The sequence below is a fragment of the Phoenix dactylifera genome, chromosome 6 (genome assembly GCF_009389715.1).
Source record: "Phoenix dactylifera cultivar Barhee BC4 chromosome 6, palm_55x_up_171113_PBpolish2nd_filt_p, whole genome shotgun sequence".
Taxonomy (NCBI): Eukaryota; Viridiplantae; Streptophyta; class Magnoliopsida; order Arecales; family Arecaceae; genus Phoenix; species Phoenix dactylifera.
In genome coordinates, this window is record NC_052397.1 from 13,426,911 (window position 1) to 13,448,582 (window position 21,672).

The following is a 21,672-nucleotide window of genomic DNA, read 5'->3' on the forward strand; positions in this document are numbered from 1 at the left end:
AAATATATGAACTTCTTAAGAGATTGGGACATCATCAGAAGACAGTCATGATATAATAAAGCTTGCAACTTGTGAATGCTCCCTTTTGGAAGGTTTTAAGTGGGTCATATAGACTCTTGGCCTGCCAGACCTAGCCTTCACTAAAGATAATACATTTATGAAATTGGTTTGGGTCACAAATTTAGACTCTGGTATAATGTCAATCACGGGTGTAGATGAGTTAGGATTTGGAGCTATCTAGAGCTGATTGGGTTAGATTTATTTTAAAATATCAAGGCTAGGTCATAAAGTAAGACTCAAACTCATTGTATAAAAGGACTGGATTGGATATATTGTGGTTCCACCACAGGGCTCGTTTGGTTCGCGGGAAAAGAAGAGAGGAAAGTGTGGTCAACGGAAAAGTGATGAGATGCCTCTTGTTTGGTTGGAATTTTCAAAAGAGAGAGACGGAAAAGTTGCATTCCCATGAAAATATGATTCCCACATTTCATGGGAAAGTCTTTTCCATGAGAAACATGAGAAAGTTATTTTCTCATGAGGCGGGAATCACTCCATTTTTATTTTTTTCCAAAAAGATCCTTCAGTATTAAAGAAGCAATAAAGAAGCATTAAAGACCTAATTTTTATTAAGAACATAATAGAAATTATACATAACTTTTCCAGAAAAGTGGATGGTCAACCAAACATAAACACTTTGAAAATTTGTCACTTTTTCATGGTCAATCAAACATGCCAAAAGTACTTTCCTAGGCATTCTCTTTTTAGAAATATATTTTCCAGGAATCATATTTCTAGAAGGAAAAATGCTTCCTGCGAACCAAACGAGCCCATAGAGTTTGGGTTGTATCTTTGGTGCGAGATGATGATTGATCTTTTTTACGACGTCAACTATTGGATCGCATCTCAAATAGATCTCAAAGCACTCTGAACTTTTCTTTCATCCGTCTACATAGATCTTATGTGGCCATTGCACAATCCAACATTTGACGTCATGAAAGAAGGTGAATCATTTTTTCATGCAAAAGATATAACCCGAACCCTTCACCTCATCAATCATGCTTGCGCTTGCATGCTAGGAGAATAAGAAAAGAAACAGAGCGATATAAACATTACATTTGGTTACTTGGTGAGCAAAGAAAACTTGAAACTTAAGGTAATTTGGAAGGTTGGCAAATCTGGAAGGAGAGGAATTCAAGGTTGGCAATTTCCCTAGTCACGTTGGTTCAGGCAAAATTGCTCTAGTTCCAGCTGCGGAGAAAGCTGTGCTCTTTGAAGACTAAGAAAGGATCTGAAACTTTGCTACTAGCTTTCAACCATTTGCTGCCTTGCGCTGCAGCATATCTTTTACTTGTATCTTCTTATAATTTCTACCCCTCTATACATGGAAATCTTTCTTGTTTTAATAAATTTGGGGAAAACTTTTCCTTCCTCCATTACACATCGAAAACCAACAGAGAAGAAACCCAAGGTAATCTTTAATTTATTGTTATGGTCAGTTCTAAGAAATTGCTTTAGTTCATGAGTTAGATGCATGACGAAGATGCATCCAATACTATATAGTGAAAGAGAGCAATGCTTATCTTATATAGGAACAAATATTCTAATAATAGATGTTGTGCTTTTTAATGTGCAAAAGAATCTTAAATCATAGAATCAACTTGATTTCTTGGAAAAAAAATTAAACTTTCGATCTTGACAGATTACTTGGTTTTAGAGGTAGTTTGGTTTGTCTACATAAACTGATGATGAAAATTTAAAGATTCTAACCCTTATTTGTTAGGCACTCAATTACCTCCCTTTGTTAGCTGGACACCATTCAACCATACAATGTTCTTCGGGTATCTTTCTATTTACTATAAGTTCTAGAATATTTGTCTTTGTTTCGATAACATTTCCTAGTATTAACCTTAGGTAATTCTGTCTAGATCAAAAAGAAAGAAAACTCGTCATTTTTATAATCAACTCAATTTGTATACTATAAAAAACGCATGAAAAGATTTTTTTTTTTTTTGACTACAACGGATGACTCATATAAGTCTAATATGAATACATCTAAAAAAAAAAAAAAGTAACGAGTCTTGGAGCGCTATAGACAGCTCCCTCTCACCAATTTAGAGAACTTCCTCAGAGTAATTTGCCACAAATGAGGCTACCCAATCCGCATCTCTATTGGCCTCCCTATAGACACGCTTGGCTCGGAAAGCGACATCCCAAGCTATCATGCCCGAAATGTTCCGGAGCAGTAGATGGCAGCCACTCATGCCGCCGGTGCACTTCTGAATCCAGCCAATTACCGTAGCCGAGTTATTTTCAAGCAGGACTGTGTTGGCCCACAGTACGCGCCGAGCTTAGCACAAACCAGCCCAAGTTGCTCTCAGCTCTGCCCTAGGAATAGAAATATTAAAAATCTGGTGCCCACCAGCTGCCACCATAGTCCGAGCTTCTGATCACAAAACCTGCACCATCTTTTCTGTCACCATCCAGCCGACATCCAAGTTTACTTCGGAAGAAACAATTTTTTTTATAATAAGTGCAGGTCAAGCTCAAAATGCCAAGCACAAATATTTTCATGTGTAGAGCCTTTTCTTTTGGGTGCAAAATGCATAGTTCTTAAAAAAAAAACAAAAAAGTATCATATGATATCATGGCTAGCATAAGCTGAAGGAGAGAATGCTAGGTGCTCTTTAAAGCTCAAATTAGTTTTTTTTCTTAAGCGCAGAAGTAGCAGCTCCACTAATTTAATTTAAAAGTAATAAAGAAATTTTTTTTCACCAAACATTTGGGTCTAAGGGAACGGCCTTCTGCCAGGGAGACCACATTAGGAATAAATTTGGCCAATAGGAACTCAAATATTATTATCTTATGTGATAAATTCCATATATTTACAGAGAAGATAGTAATACAATTGATTGGAGACATCTTACGTGGCAAACCATATGGGACCTACACTATAGGATAACAATTTGGTTGCCAACCCCCTGCGGCTTATCCCCATCATTCGAAGTCCCAATCACTATTCGAAAAGACTAAAACCCAAGACTATTGACTATTCCCAGCACAAAAATGACAACCAAATGGAGGACAAACACCTGGAAGATGGCCAAAAATGAGATAGAGTTATGCAGTGTTTAAAGCATACAAAGAAGTATCATTATTAAATGTCTTTAGGCCCCATTGCCCTTTTTAAGTCATCCAAGCCTTGAACATGGAGCTGCACGGAATGGAAGCAAAAGAAGACGTCATGTAACAGCTCAAGGGTGCAATGCCCATTCCCTCCCCCTATAAATAATACTCTTGGCATTGGGAATGAACGACCCGCTCTCAGTTATCAAATATTCTCCCCATCCTTGCTGAGAGACTTGTGAGGAGCCGTCCACAATTTCTTCCCTCGACGAAAGCTTGCATGGGAGTGAGGGTTTTCCACGGCAGGGTGGTGCAATCTCAGACCTGGGTTCTCAATTTCCCAATGCTACAAATTCTTTTAACATTAGATGGCATACAAGACCCATTATTTCCGCTTCCTTTCTGGAATGAATTAGAATGACCTTAGTTCACAAAGCATTTCTTTTTTGACTGAAATTGAAATAAAATTTGAATACTGAAAAAAAAAAAAAAAGTTTGAGATTCGATTTTGGAGAATTAAAGTACTCCTATTTTCTAAGAGTCGGAATAGAAATGAAACTTTTCCTAATTAAAGAGTTAGAATGAGAGTCACTCATTTCTATTCTCATTTTAGAGCACAACTACCTCCAACTAAATATGCCTATAGTATTTTTTTACGAGTTCTTATCTATTTTAGCGCACAGCCGCAACGGACCACTGCATTATTTACATTCCTTATGGTCGTTATACATGATCTGCTGTTATATCATAGCTCCTTATCAATTATAATCATCAATGAGATGATAACATGGTTATAGAAATTGCCGTAGATATTAAATTGACTTAAAGATTTCAAATATCTAAAGCAATATTTACTTTGTCAAAATAGAATACCAAATCAAAGATTATTTTATGTGAAAGTGACATTCTCAAAGTCATCACAAGTACATGACTAATTCTCTTAAGATACCTTTTAGGGTGCAAATGCAAGAAGCGACGATCATAAGGGTGAAAATGGATCAGATAATATCCATCTATATCCGTTATTGTAACCAAATTTATCGAGATATAGATAGAAATTTAAACATCTAACTAATATCCGTATCCATATCTATATTTGTCAAAGAAAAATATATATGAATATGGATAGATAACTATCGATCTGTATCCGAATATTTGATTCCATTTATAACCCTATTTAATTTTATATGATGCTCACGAACTTCTTTTAAAAAAATAAATGACTATATTAACATGCTATTAACTTAATTTATCATCCACTTAGTATTTTTGATTCTGTCGTCATAAAGTTTAATTATTCAATTTATATCCGTATTTATATCTATATTTTCAGTATACGATTTATATCCGTATCCGTTTAAAATAAATATGGATATAAATTTTTGCATATGATTAACATCCGTATCTGTATTTGTATTTATCACACAAAATAAATATAGATGTTGATATGCTAGTATCCGATCTATATCCAATTTGATTTCATTCCTACATGAGCAGAATATCATTCCTAGATAAAATAAAACTCCAAAGTTAAGCTTGTTGGTGGGCTGGTCAACTTAAAAGCTTACCGAACTTAGTCTGTTACAAGAACTAGGAAGGTCCAACCGTCCAAGAGTACAACTTAATATTTAAACTGGGTCAATTGTTTGCTAAAACTATCAGATTTATGCTTTATATATATATATATATATATATATATATATATATATATATATATATATATATATATATCCAGACTTCTATGGTTTATACGTTATTCGCAACTAGATTAACCAATTTTCCAGCTATTGATACAAATTATCTTTGGGGTAGGATATTTCCCATGGGGCTTTCATGATGGTCCATGGGCCACCATAATGTTCCACAGGTTCGGGTTGCGTGTGAATGTATGATTGATCTTCTTTCGCAACATTGTCCATCGGATCACGCTCCACATAGCTCGCAAAGCACTCCAAACTCTCTCATTCATCAGCCTACACAAATGTGAAGTGATGTTTGTGCGATCCACCAGTGGATTTGTGCGAAGAAAGGTGAATCATTCTTTCACATGAAAGATACAACCCCTACCCATGTTCCACTAAATCATCATCGAATCAGGCACCGCAACAAAACTTGGTTCTAGGCCTTCCACTGGGCCGAATCTGGATCACGACAACAATGACCCAAACCTGATTTAGTTCATTTTTGAGTCATACTTTTAGACCAGGACTAATGTATTTACTGACCAAGTCAGATGTATGGAAACCTATAGCTCATTCAATCATGAACCATACCCAAACCAACGCATTTAGGACCCGATTGGATCTGCTAAAAAATTTGGGTTCAATTCAAGATAAATACAAGTACACTATTTTTTAACATTCAGTAGGAAAACTAGTAAATAGTAATGGCATAGATAACAGGTGGATAATTGAGTCTTTTATCTCAAAATAACTAGCCTTGATATCTAACTTATAAACATATATTTTGTAAGAGAACAAGTGATAAAGGAAATAAATATTTCAATGTCATGAATTCTAGGGTTGAATTGGATCAAACTAGACTGTATTGGGTCATCTAATATTGGACACACTAGACCTGATTACTCGACATATTGGACCAAGTCCAAAGTGGCAGAAAAAGACCAAGACCTAACCAAATTTTCAAAAAAGGTCATGTTAAACCCAAACACAGCCATGGGTCTTTGAAACCATATAAAACCTGGCTCAACCAAATGTGGTGACAAGTTAACGGCTTCCATTTTCAGACCTACTTAAGAACCAATCCATGGTTCATCACAAGACCATGGTCTGCCAATAAAACCAAAAGGGCTATGGGGTAACATGAATGCAGTCACTCAATTAGATTATTGTGAGGGCCCGTCCCATTGACCGGCCCGCACATGATTTGGGCTTGTGGGCCGGCCCTAAGAGGCCCGCCCAACTCACATGCACTGCACGTGAGAGAAAGGGGAGGAAGATTCTGGCTGGGAGTCTCCTTCCTCCCTCATCCGATCGCGTTCGCACCAAAACCTAGGGTTTTAGGGCGATCCAAACACCAAAAAAATTGAGATTGTAGCCTATTTAAGATCTCTCATACTCCTTTGAGATCCATCAAAGAATAGGGCTAGATTTCTTGCAATTTCAAGCTTCCTTCTCAAGATTCTTCCTCCAATTTCCACTGGAATGAGTCGCCGAAAAGCCTCGCCTGACTGAGGTATGAGTTATTTATCTTCTCCTCTTTCTTTCCTATTGTTTTGGGCCATCGTTCTCTTGGATTTAAGCTGACAATCGTCGGAGCTTCATCCAAAATAGAGTACCCCTGTTTCGATATTCTTTCACCGTGATTAGCCACCACCGGCCTCGGGTTTGGCCGGGCTTGCAGCAGCCCGAGGCTGCCATTGGATGGGCAATTGGGCCACAGCTGCTGCCACTTGTTACCGATGAGGGAAAAGAAAGAAGAGAGACGAGAAGAAGGACTCTTCCCACTTCTCTATTTTCTCTCTCTTTCTCCCTCCTCTCTCTACTTTCTCTCAAGAAGATCTATGGAACCCAGTATCGAGTTCTATCAATCTGATATACGAACTCGAGTTGATCCTTGGAAAGAGGTCTAGAACTACCTTGGTGCTCGGACCGCCAATTGGATCGATCACTTCAGTAGAATGTCCCTAAAACCTTCATTCATAAACCATGTTAATTAATCTTGACCCTGATTGAGTGATTCATTAAGCAAATTGTCTAGACTTGACCCATGCAAAACTACCATACACCCTAGCCAAGTTTTCTCGTATTATTTTATTAAAGTCATTAGTTAGAAATTAATTTTACGGTTAATATTTTAAATAGGTCTAGCGGAGTTGCTTAGCGAAGTTTGACAGTCTAAGACAAAATAAGTAAGTAAGTCTTGCACTCCTTATTATTTTTTAAATTATGATATTTTTTCTGCATAAAATTTGCTGGTGGAAATATCATATTTTGCTTAAAATTATAGATTATCATATGTGTTATAAAAATTATGCTTTATTATGAAAAATAGTTTCATGAATATTTAAATAAAATAGCTTTATTATGAAATATGAATCTGAATATGCCATTAGTGTTTTTTATCTATTTATGTGTATGTTTTAAGAAAAAGATATAAGTATATGAAATGTTCTCAGATAGTTATGTATGGCCCTCACCAACGGATACAATAGTTGGTAAATGGTCCCACTAGTGGGTATAATAGTTGGTAAACAACCCCATCAGTGGGTATAATAGTTGGCATACAGCCCCGCTAGTAGGTATAATAGTTGGCATACGACCTCGCCATAGTTGGCTAACTATGACATGCAGTCAATTCGACCCTGTCACGGGTATAAAATGACCATAGTACGAATATCTATGAGCAATGTTTTGATCCATGATAGGATTAAGTGATATGAAAAATAATTTACAAATTTATTTGTAGTATAATTTTGGAACTATGTTTATGGAAGATGCATAATTTATGCATGCATGATTGGCTTTATGACTTATTTTAATATATTGTACTATAAAATTTTCTATTTTATAATCTGTTATTTTCTTTAAATGATGCATTGGCATGCAAAAACTTATGCCTAATCTTAAAAGGTAGAGTAAGATTTTTTTATTAGGCTATGTCGCTCATATATTTCTATTTTTATTTTTTTCTTTAGACAAACTGGGCCAGTAAAGACGAAGAATGTTCTAGACTTAGAGTTCGTACTAACAAGTTTAGCGAATTATATAGTAGAATTTTAATTCTTTAGTTGCTTATAAATTTATAGCTTAGTAATCTTTTAAATATTGAGAATTATGAGTTGGTATTTATGTTTGATGTAGATGCTCTAAACCACTATTGATTGCATTTAATTAATAATGAAATTGAACTTTTATTTATTCTATTTCGTTTGAGATGAATTTGGAAGTTAAATGAAATGTTTGACTTCGTGTTACTGTGAGTTGTACTCCTTGGTAGCATGGCCATATCATGCTTCGAATCTGGGGTGTGGCAATTACCACCATTGGAACTTGAATATTACAAGCTGGTTTATGGAAGTCTTAGGTCTCGCACTTGAGCCAAACTAGAATAAAGTTTGCTGGGGCTTTCATTAATTGGTCAAGCTCAAGCCCAGCTGAATGCCTGATGTAGAAGGTCTCCTTCGACCTCACGTTTGGTGGAATACAGTTGAATAAATGACAGGATTTAATTCAGGTTTATTCCAGGTGACAAACAAGATAGTACCTTATATATTTAGGTGTCTCAAAATTGGGAAGGTTGTTCCTTCCCTTGTTTCATACTTTCATTTTGACACGAATAGATATAGGGTACATTTAGTTCTTGAAATGGATTGGAAAGGAATCAGAATTATAGTAAGAATGGGATTTGAATAGTAGGTAGTTGGAATTGGATTTCTGGGGATCGAGATATTTCCATTCCTTCTAGAATCAGAATGAAAATGGGACTCTCTTAACCAACCGGCTAGAATAAGAGTTACTGAATCCCATGTTCTAATTTCAGAGCCCAACTCTCCCAACTAAATATGCCCATAATGTTTAGAAGAGCTAGAGTCCTCTTTGTTCTTTTCAATAGAATCTGGATTTGAGAAGGCTACAACTTGCAACTAGTGAGCTGGTTTCCACTGAGCTAAATTTGGAACAATCTAGTGATATAGTCGATCCAAAGCATGGCCGGCCTACACTCGAGGAATTTTGCAAAAACAGCTCTAGTGTACGAATATACATCTTTTCTTTTTCTAAGAAGAAGAGTGTATGAAAAACTGATTGAAATTTTGGTGCTTGTCTTTTAAAATAAAAAAGCACATAAAATTGATAGAATGATTATGCTTGATTTCCTAGATATATACAGGTTTGCACTTCTAATGCAAGAGAATATAATGACACTTACCATCCTATATATAATAATAGAATAACTCATGTATTTATGTGTGTCCGTCATATGTATGTTCGTATTGGTAGAAAGTATTCATCATGACATGATCTTGAGCACTAGCCATATTGAAGCATTGCCAACTTAATTTGGATACATGGGAGGCTTTCTTGATAAACAACAAGGTATTTATTTTCAATAAAGGAAGAAAAATAAATATCCACAGAGATCTTTTTATTATTATTAATCTTACATTCTCTATTTTGTTAATCCTAATGGCTAAAAGTACAAAATAATATCTTATGACTATCATATATTCATAACATAGTTACATAAAAGTCATTTTATAGGTACATGACCTATACCAGTTATCCAATTGATAAGGTCAATCCAAACCATTTATCAGTTGTAAAATTATTTGTCACCATGGAAATGAAAAGAAAGAGAATGAATACTTATATAGTGCATTAGACACTTGTAATGCAAGTGGAAGAAATCATCAATCGCTAGAATTTCTGCAATAGGTGAGTAAACTCCAAGTTTTTGCATGGAATGGAGTTCAAAAGATTTTATTACTAAAATCAGGAATTGTTCTAGATGTGTTGAGGAGCATGAATGGTTGTGATCTCATGATTCTGGGCCTCTTCCTACTATAAATATTGGAACTCTGATAATATATAATATTCTTATTAGCATGAGATACCCAGAGTAAAAGACTGGATTAAATTTTTGATTTTAGTTCTTTAAATATTTTGAAGGAACAAGATGGTGTTAGCAAACCTTTTAAATTAAATTTCTTTTAAATTCTGAAGCATTTTTTGGCTCCATCTCTCTCCTAGTTGCTTGAGAGTACTGTTCCACAATAGAAGACCTTGCCATTCGATAATAGAGAAGATCAATAAAAAGGAACATGATCATATCAAAAGAGAAAAAGAATGAAAGAAATTAACATGACACAAAAAATCTCTCATTAGTGTCTAAGAATGAAAACAATGAATACGAAATACTAAGCTATTATGCTAAAATTGTTGTTGATGTTGTCATCATTATCTTCTGCTTTTTGACCATTAGGTTGCCTGAGAGGATGATATTAAATTTAAATGTTAAGAAAGTTAGCAATGATCTTAATTACCATGAAGGGGTGGCTGGATGTCCATTTGTGCTAAAGATTGGAAGACATGCTAAGTCTAGCTAAGCTAACTTTCAAGCAACTGGTGGAAAAAAAAAAAAAAAACCTACCCAGGAAGTCCAAGATGCACAGTGTTAAAAATTCAAGGCATATAAATTAAACTGCCTAAAAATTAAACCCAAGGATCTTTTATGACCATCAGATTAGAGAATCCTACCTAGAACTTTTTTTTTCTCTCTCTTTTAACAGAAAGTAACCAAAAAAAAAAAGATAGGTATCTGATAACATATTCCAGTAAACTTTTCTATGCAAATCTGGTGCTCTACTCATGCGTCACGTATCTATTTTTCGATCGACTAAATAGAATGAATATCTAGTACCTAGCTATGAAGAGTCCTCTAATTCTCTATTACCCAGCAAAGCAAACTGACAATTAGATTATCTCCCACTCTATAGGTGAATGTTGTGGAGTCCATAGAGAGAAATCTAAACTCACCCTTAGGCAAATAGATTGAAAGCAACACAACCAAGATTATAGTTGTTAGTAGTATAGCTTTGCAAGCAACAAAATAATATCTAATAGTTTCGCACATTTCTTTCCCACTTTGACTTAAATTTCTGTTCAAAATTCTGTCAAACAGCATGTTCCTCGCTTCCATTACCCCACCATACATGCATCTCAATCCTCCCTGACATACAGGAGAGAATAACACCCATGGCAATGATTGGGCAGCCACACTGGACCAACATGCATGAACCAGAGAATAGTAGAAATATAGTCTTAAAGGAGCCTCCCCTTTCAGAAGAGCTCGACATCCAAAGCAAATTGTCTTTATCCCTTTGGCCTCCTCATCATTTCGGTATAATGCATTCACCTTAAAAGTGTGGCCTAAGTTTGTGTGGCTTGTTAACTAATTGTCTGTGAACCCCTTATATGAGGTTGTGTGGGTATCTTGAGCACATGCTCGCACTCCCTACTTTCAAGCTCACATTCTTGTTTGTTGTGATGTCTTCTTGGAAGAGAACTGGGTGCAGGGAACCAGCAAGAGAATTCCGCCTCGAGAAAGTTGAGTCTTTTAGTTTAGCACCGTGTCTTCTAGCCTTTGTACTTCAAAGCTTAAGAATCCACCTCATTACTCTCACTAGGGGATTACTATAATTCTCATGTTGAACCTATCTTGTTCTCCTTATCTGCTTTCTGATAGATTCTTCTAATCCTCTCCTTGGTCTCCGTGTCCTTGAAGTCCCTACAAATCTTGCACCACAATATGGAATTATAAAGGCAGAATTTGGTCAGCTTTCCATGCAAAGGCTGCTTTCTTGCACCCTCAATGGGGCGAGGGCTTAACCTCTATTGTGAAGCCAACGGGCTTCAACTTTTTCTACCTTGCGAAAGTTTGATGACCAAGAGATTTTGATTCACAAGGCATGGCCACAAGTCACTGTTCTCATGTGAGAAGGGCAAGTGGGAGAAATGTGGCACAAGCCATGATCTTTTCTCTTCTATCAGTCAAGAAAGGTGAAGGACATGGATCATTGGAGGTGACCACTGGGGCCCATGAACTAAACACTATGTGATGGTTTCAGGACCATCACTAGTCGAGGGGATGTGTCGCATAACCATGGCCATTGAACTCAGATATATTATATATCCGAGTGAAATGCGAGCTAACTTTTCCATGCAACAGGGTTTGGAGGTGGATGGTGCGAGTACAAGAGGCAGAAGTAACCTTTTGAAACCACAGGGGTACTTGTGGTCCTTCCGCCTTTAATTATTTGCAGCAGAGATCAATATGCGCAGTGACAGTCATCGCTATGTATATGACCCACTTTGTCACACTGAGATGAAGCATTTCACATGCACCTGAAGGAGATTCACCTTGCCCCCATGGACCACAGCTCTCAAATTCCTGAATTGTCTTATATAATTAGCTGATCAATTAATAAAAATTGCTTAGTGAAATGGTAGATGTCTTGGGTAATAGCTTCTAATTAAGTAGATCTCTATCTAGCATCCAGAGTCACATTGACAATTATTTGTAAAATCTTGGCCAGTCTCTTTGCTTCTCTAAATGAAACAATTCATGATACTAATTCGAATATATATATATATATGTATTATTTTTGAAGGTACTTAAGCATTTTTGTAAACGTTATGATTCGTTTTGTTTGATCGATTAAATGCTATGATCATCCCATGAGACATTTTTCGTTCAATCTCTACAAGTACGTACATTTCTCTACTCTGAGCCGGTACCCTTGCTCGTGCACTGGAGTCACTGACAAGAAAACTGCCGAATGACTGTGTTGTGGAGCCCACTGAAAGAAACAAGAGCAGGAAACATTATGAGGTAACAATTGCAGCTGCATGGACCACTACGTACAACTGGTACATCAGATTTGGCCCACTTGTAGACCATGCTTTGAGTGAGGTGTCCTTGGCCGCACGAACGAAGAGATCCACTGTATCACCTCGCATGCTGGAACCTTGGTCGGTTCTCATGGGAAATTGGACTCCTTCCATCTATAGCTTTTTGGAGCCCTTAAAGTGGCCATGCCCTTCTCATGTTGTAGTCAATTGCAGCATTTGTACGTGGCATAATCAAATTGGCAGTCCGGCCGATATCCGAGCCTCAGCCTTGATGAGATGTGTGTGTGTGTGTGTGTGTGTGTGTGTGTGTGTGTGTGTGTGTGTGAGAGAGAGAGAGAGAGAGAGAGAGAGAGATGTACTGCCCACCATTAGAGTCAATATTTGGTTGGTTTTTGGGGTAGGGACTCTCAATTTTCCTAATAAGAAATTCCACCTAGTTCTGTTACAGTCTACTTGGATGGTAGGCTTTATCTAATAGGGCAAAGTATTACACGCACCACATACTCCAACATGGTCATGCACTATATATGTCAATCAGTTCATCTCTTTTTTGTAGGCTAATCGTCGAGATTAATGGACGATGAATGAAGCTCGCAAAAAGAAGACAAGATGATTGGCATGGTGCATGGCCATGTGGTTCATGCGGTGTAAAGTATAATTTCTTGTGTAATAGGAAAAAAGTAAAATTGAGCCCCAAATTTGATTACTAAGAATTGAATTATCTAGGAAGCCTCAAATTTGCGTGTCCACAAGTTGTGGTCATGCTAAAATTAAGAGCATAGTTTTCGGATGGTTGTGTAAGATGGGGAACACTGATAATACAGGGTGATGTTGATATAAATATCATGTTTTGTCCAATGATTTGATGTCGATTCCATGAATCCTATTGGATATAGTGAATCAAATTGAGATTTTTATTAGAAGTGCTATCAAGTCAGTCAAGTTTAGGTTTTACTAAATCCAAAGCAAATACCTGTTGAGATTTTGGGTCTAACTTTTATTCCATATCCTATCCATTGAAGGCTCACATAGGACCTAGGTTCGAGTAATAAAAATGTACATTAGGTCCGAATCAGCTAGAGGTTATGTCTGCAGTACCCATAATATCTAATGTTTTATCTTAAAAAGTTAATCAAGCTAAGTAATCCATGCTTGAGGAGTTGAATGTAATATATGCTATAAAAATTAAATCATGAACAACAACCTCTTGATGGTTAACTACATAATAGTAGTGGATCCAAAATTTGAAAAATACATTCAGAGTCAACTATAAAGACCCAAATATACTGTAGTATGTTATTACTTTTAATTTTTTCAATTGGAGGATATATAAATAAAACTAATATTATTATGTATGTGTATATATTAATTTATGTCTATATATATGTGCATGCAAAATGTATATATATAATAAATAGAGTCATTATTCGAGTCTAGGTTAGGTATAAAAATCTTAAACCTGATCTGGTCCAAAAGTTTGGATGGATTTGACTTCAATTTCATAGCCAACCTGTTCATCATTGGGTTTCGATCGGGTTTGAGTTGAGCAACAGTTTTGTGGTTAGAGGGACAACCTTAATTTTGGTTTATCTTTTTATTTTTTTTCCTTTAGGCAAAGGAAGAGAATGCCGACTATCAATCAAATTCATTGAAGTAAAAAAAGTTTAAAGTGGTATAGATCGGACTTGGAACCAGGTCATAGGTAACAATCCATTATCTATACCAATCAAGCAAGTTAGCACCCATGAGATTTTGGTTCATTGGTCCTTTTTCAAAGTCCAATCTCAAAATAGATTTTTTCCTCTTTTTTCTTTTAGAAAGATATCCAGCATCTAATTTTTGTAAATAGGATAAAGTGGCAACCACCATTCTATTAAAATTTATTTGATCTCCTTTTACTTAGTGATGGTTAAAACCTCACTCTCTTATTATCATAATATAAATCAATTTAGAAAAGAGAATGGAAGAGAGGATCCCTGTCCAAGAAGTTGTCTTGTAGAAATAGAAAACTCAAGATTATGATAATTGTTAAACAGAAATAGATTAAAAGGAGGTAGCCATTAAGCGGGAAGCAAGGACTACTTTACCATATTTACCGAAGGACTAGGTGTATTTGTGCAAAAAAATGGATTGCTTTAAGATTTGGTCATACGAAAAGGACTAATATGGCAAAATTCCAGTCAAATTTCGATGTTGAGAAGAGGGTCGAGATTTATCATAAATTAATACATTTTAGAAACAAGGACAACAGCTGGCATGGTTAAGTTGCTTTTGGGTTTTGGACTACTTGCATATAGGCCCCTATATCGAGGCCATTTATCTCTTAAATTTATTTTTCTGTTATCACTGCCCTCACGATCCTTTCCCTTCTCTCTATGATGAGAATTTGGGGGTTTAACATATCCTACTACGCTCTAGTTTTTTCCCCAAAGTTCAAAGCCACTGAGTTGGCTACAGGTACTTCCATCTGAGTGCAAATACCTTTCACTGGCCTCATGTTCCCTCCATTAATTAAGCTTGTAGTCGCATGGGAGGGGATCAGATTGATTTGCACGAGGCTTGAAACCGCCAGATTCTGGGTGGAGGGAGATTTTATAGGGATGATCTCATGGATTCATGCTGGTTGGCATGCTGGGGAAAACAAGGTGAAAGAAATTCGTGGTCTGATGATAGACTGAATTCGAGATGGGGACCATTTTAGAAGTGGGCACCCACTGTTGTGCGAAATTCGTATTTTGATGAGCGGCTTATATTCATTCCAGACAGTTCATGTGTTCCGAGAAGCGAACAGAGCGGCTGACTGGATTGCCTTATTTGTTGCTCGGCACTCTGGTGCGGTCCTGTGAACGGATGATGTTGCCATCCCTACTCCACTACGTCTTTTTTTTTTATTTGATTTTTCTGGCTGTACTTACACACAAGCTGTATGCGCTGCCGTTCTACCAAAAAATATATATAGATATCTATATATTATCCTATTCACTATGACATCTTTTTGATGGTAGATGAAGCGTCCTTCGTGCTTCTCATGCGGTCAGAAAAAGGAAAAAGATGGTAGATTGGTTGACTGTTGACGATTGCGTGGATGTGTGGGGGGTCGATGGACTGCCACTAGAGATAGCTAGTTAAGTGCAGAGTGATAGCATGAGTATTTGTTATCCTACATGTAAGTAATTGGGTTTGTACTTTGTACCACCTTGTCAAGTAGTACCGGGAAAAAGAAAAAAAGAATTCAAAGCCTACACCTCGGAAGTGCTAGCTAGTAACAATTCTAATAAATTAGATGAAAAGCAGTTTATGACACAAATATCTCAATCTCCAATATAATTATGTTTCTAATAACATATTGGAGCACTAATCATGCAATAAAAAATAAATATTGGTTCTTAAAGGTAATAGGTCTCTGAGAGGAGCTGAAAACTTTACATGAACAGCCATCCTTGATATGAGAATTTAGCTTGAACAGCCGGCTCTTTGACGAAGAACATGTGACTCATTGTGTTTCAAACTTTCACAATACAAAAAGATGGATTCTATTTTTGTTTCTATTAGTGCATCAGAAATTGTTTAGATCGCAACCATTGTAATTGCAAGTAGTTGCTTATGTGATGGATAAGCAGGGGTGGCCCAATATATTTGGGGGCCTTAGGCGAACTCATTAGAAGGGGCCTTTTTTATTATTATTTAAATAATAATTTTTTTTAATAAGTATAAAAATATTTTAAAATTTTTATTTAAAAATAATTTTTATTTAAAAATTTTTATCACTGGCAATCTCATTTTTTAACTCTATTTTGGGTGCCTATTCTATTGCTAATTCTTGAGTTGAATTTGATGTAGTGTTATGTTTGTTTGTAACAACAAATCTATCTAGAGCTTCTTTTTGAGATTGAATGAGTTTATCGATTTTTTTTTTTTTTTTGAGTTTTTCATACCCACGGTCATATTTTCTATTGGACATTTTAATCTATAAATAATATTATCAAACTAAGCAATTAAAAAACCACCACAAACAAATCAAAATATAAAAAAGTTAAAAATGATAAAACTTAATTGTGTCAAGAAAAACAAACTCGGGTCCCGACAAGTAGTGCCGAACTTAAAAAAATAACCCTTTCTCCTCACCCTCGGAGAGAGTAAGCTTGTGTCGAGAAGAGGTGGAATAGTTCCGAACTCGACGGCGAGAAGAGGCCGAATAGTGCCGAACCGCTGAAGTAGTGAAGTCACAACCAATCTACAATTGAACCAAAAAATAACAAATTCTAAATTAATTACTTAACTAAATAAAAATTAATTAAACCAAAAAATAATTAATAAACTAAGTAACTACAGACTACAGTTACTTACTCACCTCAGTGGGATTTGGGAATCGGGATCAGTGGACTGTGGACAGTGGGAACAGCCGAACAGGGTTACAGCCGAACAGGGGACTGAGGGAGTGAGGGGAGGAGGTCGGGACTCGGGTCTCGGGAGGTGGCCCGGTGGGACTGGGAGCCCGGGAGGAGGTCGGGTCCGTCGGGACTTGGGAACCGGGAACCCCGAGGAGGCCGCCGGCCGGAGCGGCGGAGGAGCTGAGGAGAGGACGGGGTCACCACCGGCGCCGGTCACGGCCTCACGGGAGGCCGAGGATGGCGAGTCAGCGACGTCGGTGAGAAGAGGATGGGAGGCCTCACCGCCTCGGCCCTCGGTCGCCGTGGAGTCGGATGTCGGAGGAGCCGAGGACGGCGACTCGGAGTCAGCGAGGACGCTGGACGCCGAGGAGAGGATGGAAGTCACGGGACTCTGCACGGACGCACAGTGGACCGGAGCTTGGAGCTCGGAGTCGGAGGCCGGAGCTCGGAGCCGAGGACGGCGACGTCGGCGAGGAGAGCTAGAGAGGGTTTTGCGCTCGCCGCTCTGCAACTTTGCAAGCCGAATAGCCGATCTGCCGAGTGCCGAGTGCCGAGAACCGGGGAAGGTTCCGACATTAAAAAGGCAGAGAAGGGGCCCAAGGGGGGAGAGTCGGACTGTCGGAGAGAAGGGGGGAGCCGGGGAGGAAAAAGCCGTTGCGTTGCCCGTTGCTTGTTGACGACTCGACCGCTCGACCACGCCATCGCCCGTCGCCCGTCGCCAGTCGCCGCAGTCGGCCTCAGCCTTTCACCGTTTTACGTCGCATCGCCGCCGCCCAAACCCGCTGCCCACTCCCTCCATAGCCCATAGCCAGATAGCCTGATAGCCCTGAGCTCCTGCTACCCTTGCCCCTGGAATAAAAAAGAAAAAGGCTGGGTGGGGGCCTTCCCTGGGCCGGGGGCCTTAGGCGACCGCCTCGGTCGCCTAAGGCTCGAGCCGGCACTGTGGATGAGTCGGCCAGTTCAAGACTGATGGAAGTCCTAGTGTATCACACTAATCTGGTACACCAATCCCTAAGTGTGACTCCAAAGATATGGATTTCAACATCCAACTAATACTCTCATCCATCTAAAAAAAGCCAATACGAATATGGATAGTTAGCTATGCAATCCATATGCAAATATTAGATTCTATTTGAAATCCTATGTAATTTTATACAGCTCTTCCTAGAAAATAGATAGCTAGATTAACATGCTTTTAATTTAATTTACCTTTCCTACCGGTAATACTTTCTATTTGATGGTTCATAAAATTTAACTACCTAATTTATGTCCAATATATATTTGTATTGTCAATATTCTATTTATATTCGTATCATTTTAAAACAAAATAGACATGCATATTAGCATTCGATTAGTACCTGCATCTGTGGTCATAAGGATATGGATATATTGGTATTCCATCTATTTTTAGCCTAAGAAATGAGTATCAGACGCTAGATGATGGCGCTTCAAATGGAGTGCTTGATATGCGGACCACAAAATTGACAAGAAGTGAAGTTAAAGTAGTTTTGGAAATATGGATGAGTTGGATAGGTAATCTAGATCTAGTAGCTTGATGTTGTAATTTAAATGTATCAGCTTCGGATATGCCTCGATAGCCTTGAAGACCCACCATACCATCTGCTAGATTTTTAGAGATGAAGGAGTATAATTGTATCACTTTCTACCGGCTTCACATCCTATCCAATAGAGCAGAAAATGCGCATTAGTGACATATTCCAATGGAAGGAAAAATAAAAAATCAAACTTAGTAATACTATATATTATTTTCCTTCTCTTTAAGAAAGCCATCTTGCGGGGATGGGCAGACGCCAACACAATTATTGACGGCCGGGGAAAGGTGGTTGTAGAAATGCCAACGCAAAGCCAAAAACTTCTCAACCAACAATAATTCAACGCATACTCTTCTGGCCTGATGCTATCATTCCATGACATAAAGTAGCATTTAGGCACATTCTAGCGTCCCTAGGTAATTCCTAAATTCCTTCAACTTGTACTCAAAATCCTCGTCTCTCCACGGAGCTGCAGTTCATATAAATGATGTAGGCTGATGATGTGGGGCATCCAACTTTGTATGTCTAGGTTGTGGAACAGGAAGAGATGCATTAGTGTAGTGTACATGAGATTGAGTGCTTGCTATTTAATTGGAGGAGATTGGAGAGAGAGGGGATAAGGTAGACAAATCATGGAAGTTGCATGGATAATGGCAAAAGAGTCGATGTCGACGCCAACAAATAAAAATTAGGTGACTCTTCAAATTATACCAACTCCCATCAAACCCTGGACCCAACTGAAGCTGACCAAATGATTTCACCTTGATATGGCCCGTGAGGCTCTCTCTCTCTCTCTCTGACAGAACCCCAAGCTCAGAGTTCCAGATAATCCATGGCCGACCACCTCACATGATCTCAAAAACCCAACGCAAACCACCTCCTCTGAAGCCTCTCGCCCAATCTTCCCTCCATCCCCTCTCTCTCCATCTCTCCCAGAGCCTGTGTTTCCTTCTACTGCACTCTCTCATCTGCTAATTTCAAGAGTACCTTTCGTTTCTCAAGCTAACTTTAACTCGGGTTGTAGCTTTCATTCCATTCAGTCCTCAACTAAACCAGTGGTCATCTATTGCACCTCCTCCCTCTTGAATAACACGCACGAGCAGCTAAGCAACAAGAGCCTTAGCCTTGTGTTTTTTTATTTCCCCGATGAAGTAATCGTGTACAGGGTCATTTCTTGGGGTCCTTCACATAAAGCGGACATCCACTTGGGGTTTTGGGATGCACCATTCTCTTCCTCTTCTCTCCTCCATCGGAACAAGAGTACTAGAGATCCCAATTAATTGCACAGCTCTCTATATATTCTCAGTACAAATACCAAATCCACAGATCTACAGCAAGTATTGTAGCTGTACTAGTGCCCCCCCTCTCTCTATCTCATCTCATCAGATGATGCAATTCGGTGAGAGTGCACCACCACCCTCGCCACCATTGATCAACCTCAATGGCCAAGGCCTGCGCCTGGACCTGACCGCACCTAAAGCCCCACTCCACCGTCCCCGTCCGTGGACTGGCTTCCCGATCTCCGCCAAGTCCCTCGGCAGCTTCAACACCGGGAGCTGCATGGAGCAGCTGCTGTTCCACTGCGCCAACGCCATCGAGGTCAACGACGCCACCCTCGCGCAGCAGCTCATATGGGTCCTCCACAACATCGCACCACCTGATGGCGACTCCAACCAGCGCCTCACCGCCGCCTTCCTCCACGCCCTCATCGCCCGCGCCTCCAAGACCGGCTCCTGCAAGATGCTCGCCGTTGCTGCCGCTCGCGCTGACGCCGACCTTGCCCTCCACGCTCACCGCTTCTCCGCCGTCGACCTTGTGAGCTTTGTCGACCTCACTCCATGGCACCGCTTTGGCTACTCAGCAGCCAACGCTGCCATCACCGAAGCGGTCGAGGGTTTCCCCGTCATCCACATCGTCGACCTCAGCACGACGCACTGTATGCAGATCCCCACACTCATCGATCTACTAGCCAGCCGCCCCGAAGGCCCACCGATCCTAAGGCTCACCATCCCAAGCCCTGCAACAACCATCACCACGCCGCCGCCGATTCTAGACCTCTCTTATGATGAATTGGGTGCAAAGCTGGTACATTTTGCAAGGTCCAGGAACGTAGCTATGGAATTCAGAGTCATCCCTTCGAATCCATGCGACGCATTCGATACCCTCATCGAGCAATTGAGAGTACAACAGTTAGTCTCCGACGGCAGCGAGGCCCTCATTGTGAACTGTCAGATGATGCTGCATTACATCCCAGACGAGACCGCCGGTGCAATCTCCTACACCATGAGCATGACCTCGTCGACTTCCCTTCGATCAGCGTTCCTTAAGGTGCTGCGCAGTCTCCAGCCTGCCTTAGTTACGCTTGTGGATGAAGACGCCGACTTCACGGCGAGCGACGTGGTTGGGAGGCTGAGATCAGCATTCAATTATCTGTGGATACCATATGATGCAGTGGATACATTCCTTCCAAAGGAGAGCGAGCAGCGGCGGTGGTACGAGGCCGGGGTGCGCTGGAAGATAGAGAATGTGATAGCCCATGAGGGCATGCAGAGGGTGGAGCGGCTGGAGCCCAAGGGGAGGTGGGCACAGAGGATGAGGGCGGCCGGGTTTCGAGGGGTGGGCTTCAGCGAGGATGCGGTCGGGGAGGTGAAGGGGATGCTCGAGGAGCACTCGGCAGGGTGGGGGCTGAAGAGGGAAGAGGAAGACTTCGTGCTCACTTGGAAGGGGCACAACGTCGTGTTTGCTACTGCTTGGGTACCTTCATGAGTGCTATATGGCTCCTTTTGTAAGTGCTTTTCAGGCTGTTGATGATTCTTTTTGCTACGTTTTCAGATTGTTACAAATAATTGGTCATTACCTGAGCCTAGTATATTATATCTGTTATAGACTTATAGTATCCCTCTCTCTCTCTCTCTCTGCCACCCCCCCAGCCCCCAATCTCTGGATACAAAGTTTCCATTCTGCGCGCTGGCAATTAGTGGGAGGATACAAGTGCAAGCTTTCGGTTTCCAAATTTCTACTTGGGGTTTCATTCAGGCAAAGGTTTATCTGAACACTTTAGGATGACATGAACCATAAGCTAGTTTTCTGAGTCTCGTAAAACAAAAATGAAAAAAGCCAGACCATGCTAGTGCATTTCGAGATGGTAAATAGCATATGTTCTTTGTTCTTCCCTTTATTAGCTACTATTGTATACAAAAGTTTATAATTTCATATATGTTCTTCTTTCCTTCA

At 39.4% G+C, this 21,672-nt stretch overlaps 1 protein-coding gene across 1 annotated transcript; it reads left to right on the forward strand.

Annotated features, from left to right (window-relative positions):
- Nucleotides 1–19,294: 19,294 nt before the first annotated feature.
- On the forward strand, nt 19,295–21,672 carry LOC103705332 (scarecrow-like protein 32). Its single transcript, XM_039127790.1, has 2 exons — nt 19,295–21,223; nt 21,369–21,672. The coding sequence occupies exon 1, from the start codon at nt 19,657–19,659 to the stop codon at nt 21,202–21,204; it is 1,548 nt and encodes a 515-aa protein (XP_038983718.1). The 5' UTR covers nt 19,295–19,656; the 3' UTR covers nt 21,205–21,223; nt 21,369–21,672.

What these genes read in the sequence shown, in the direction of transcription:
- LOC103705332 (XM_039127790.1), top strand. Translation starts at nt 19,657, where the DNA reads ATGCACCATTCTCTTCCTCTTCTCTCCTCCATCGGAACAAGAGTACTA.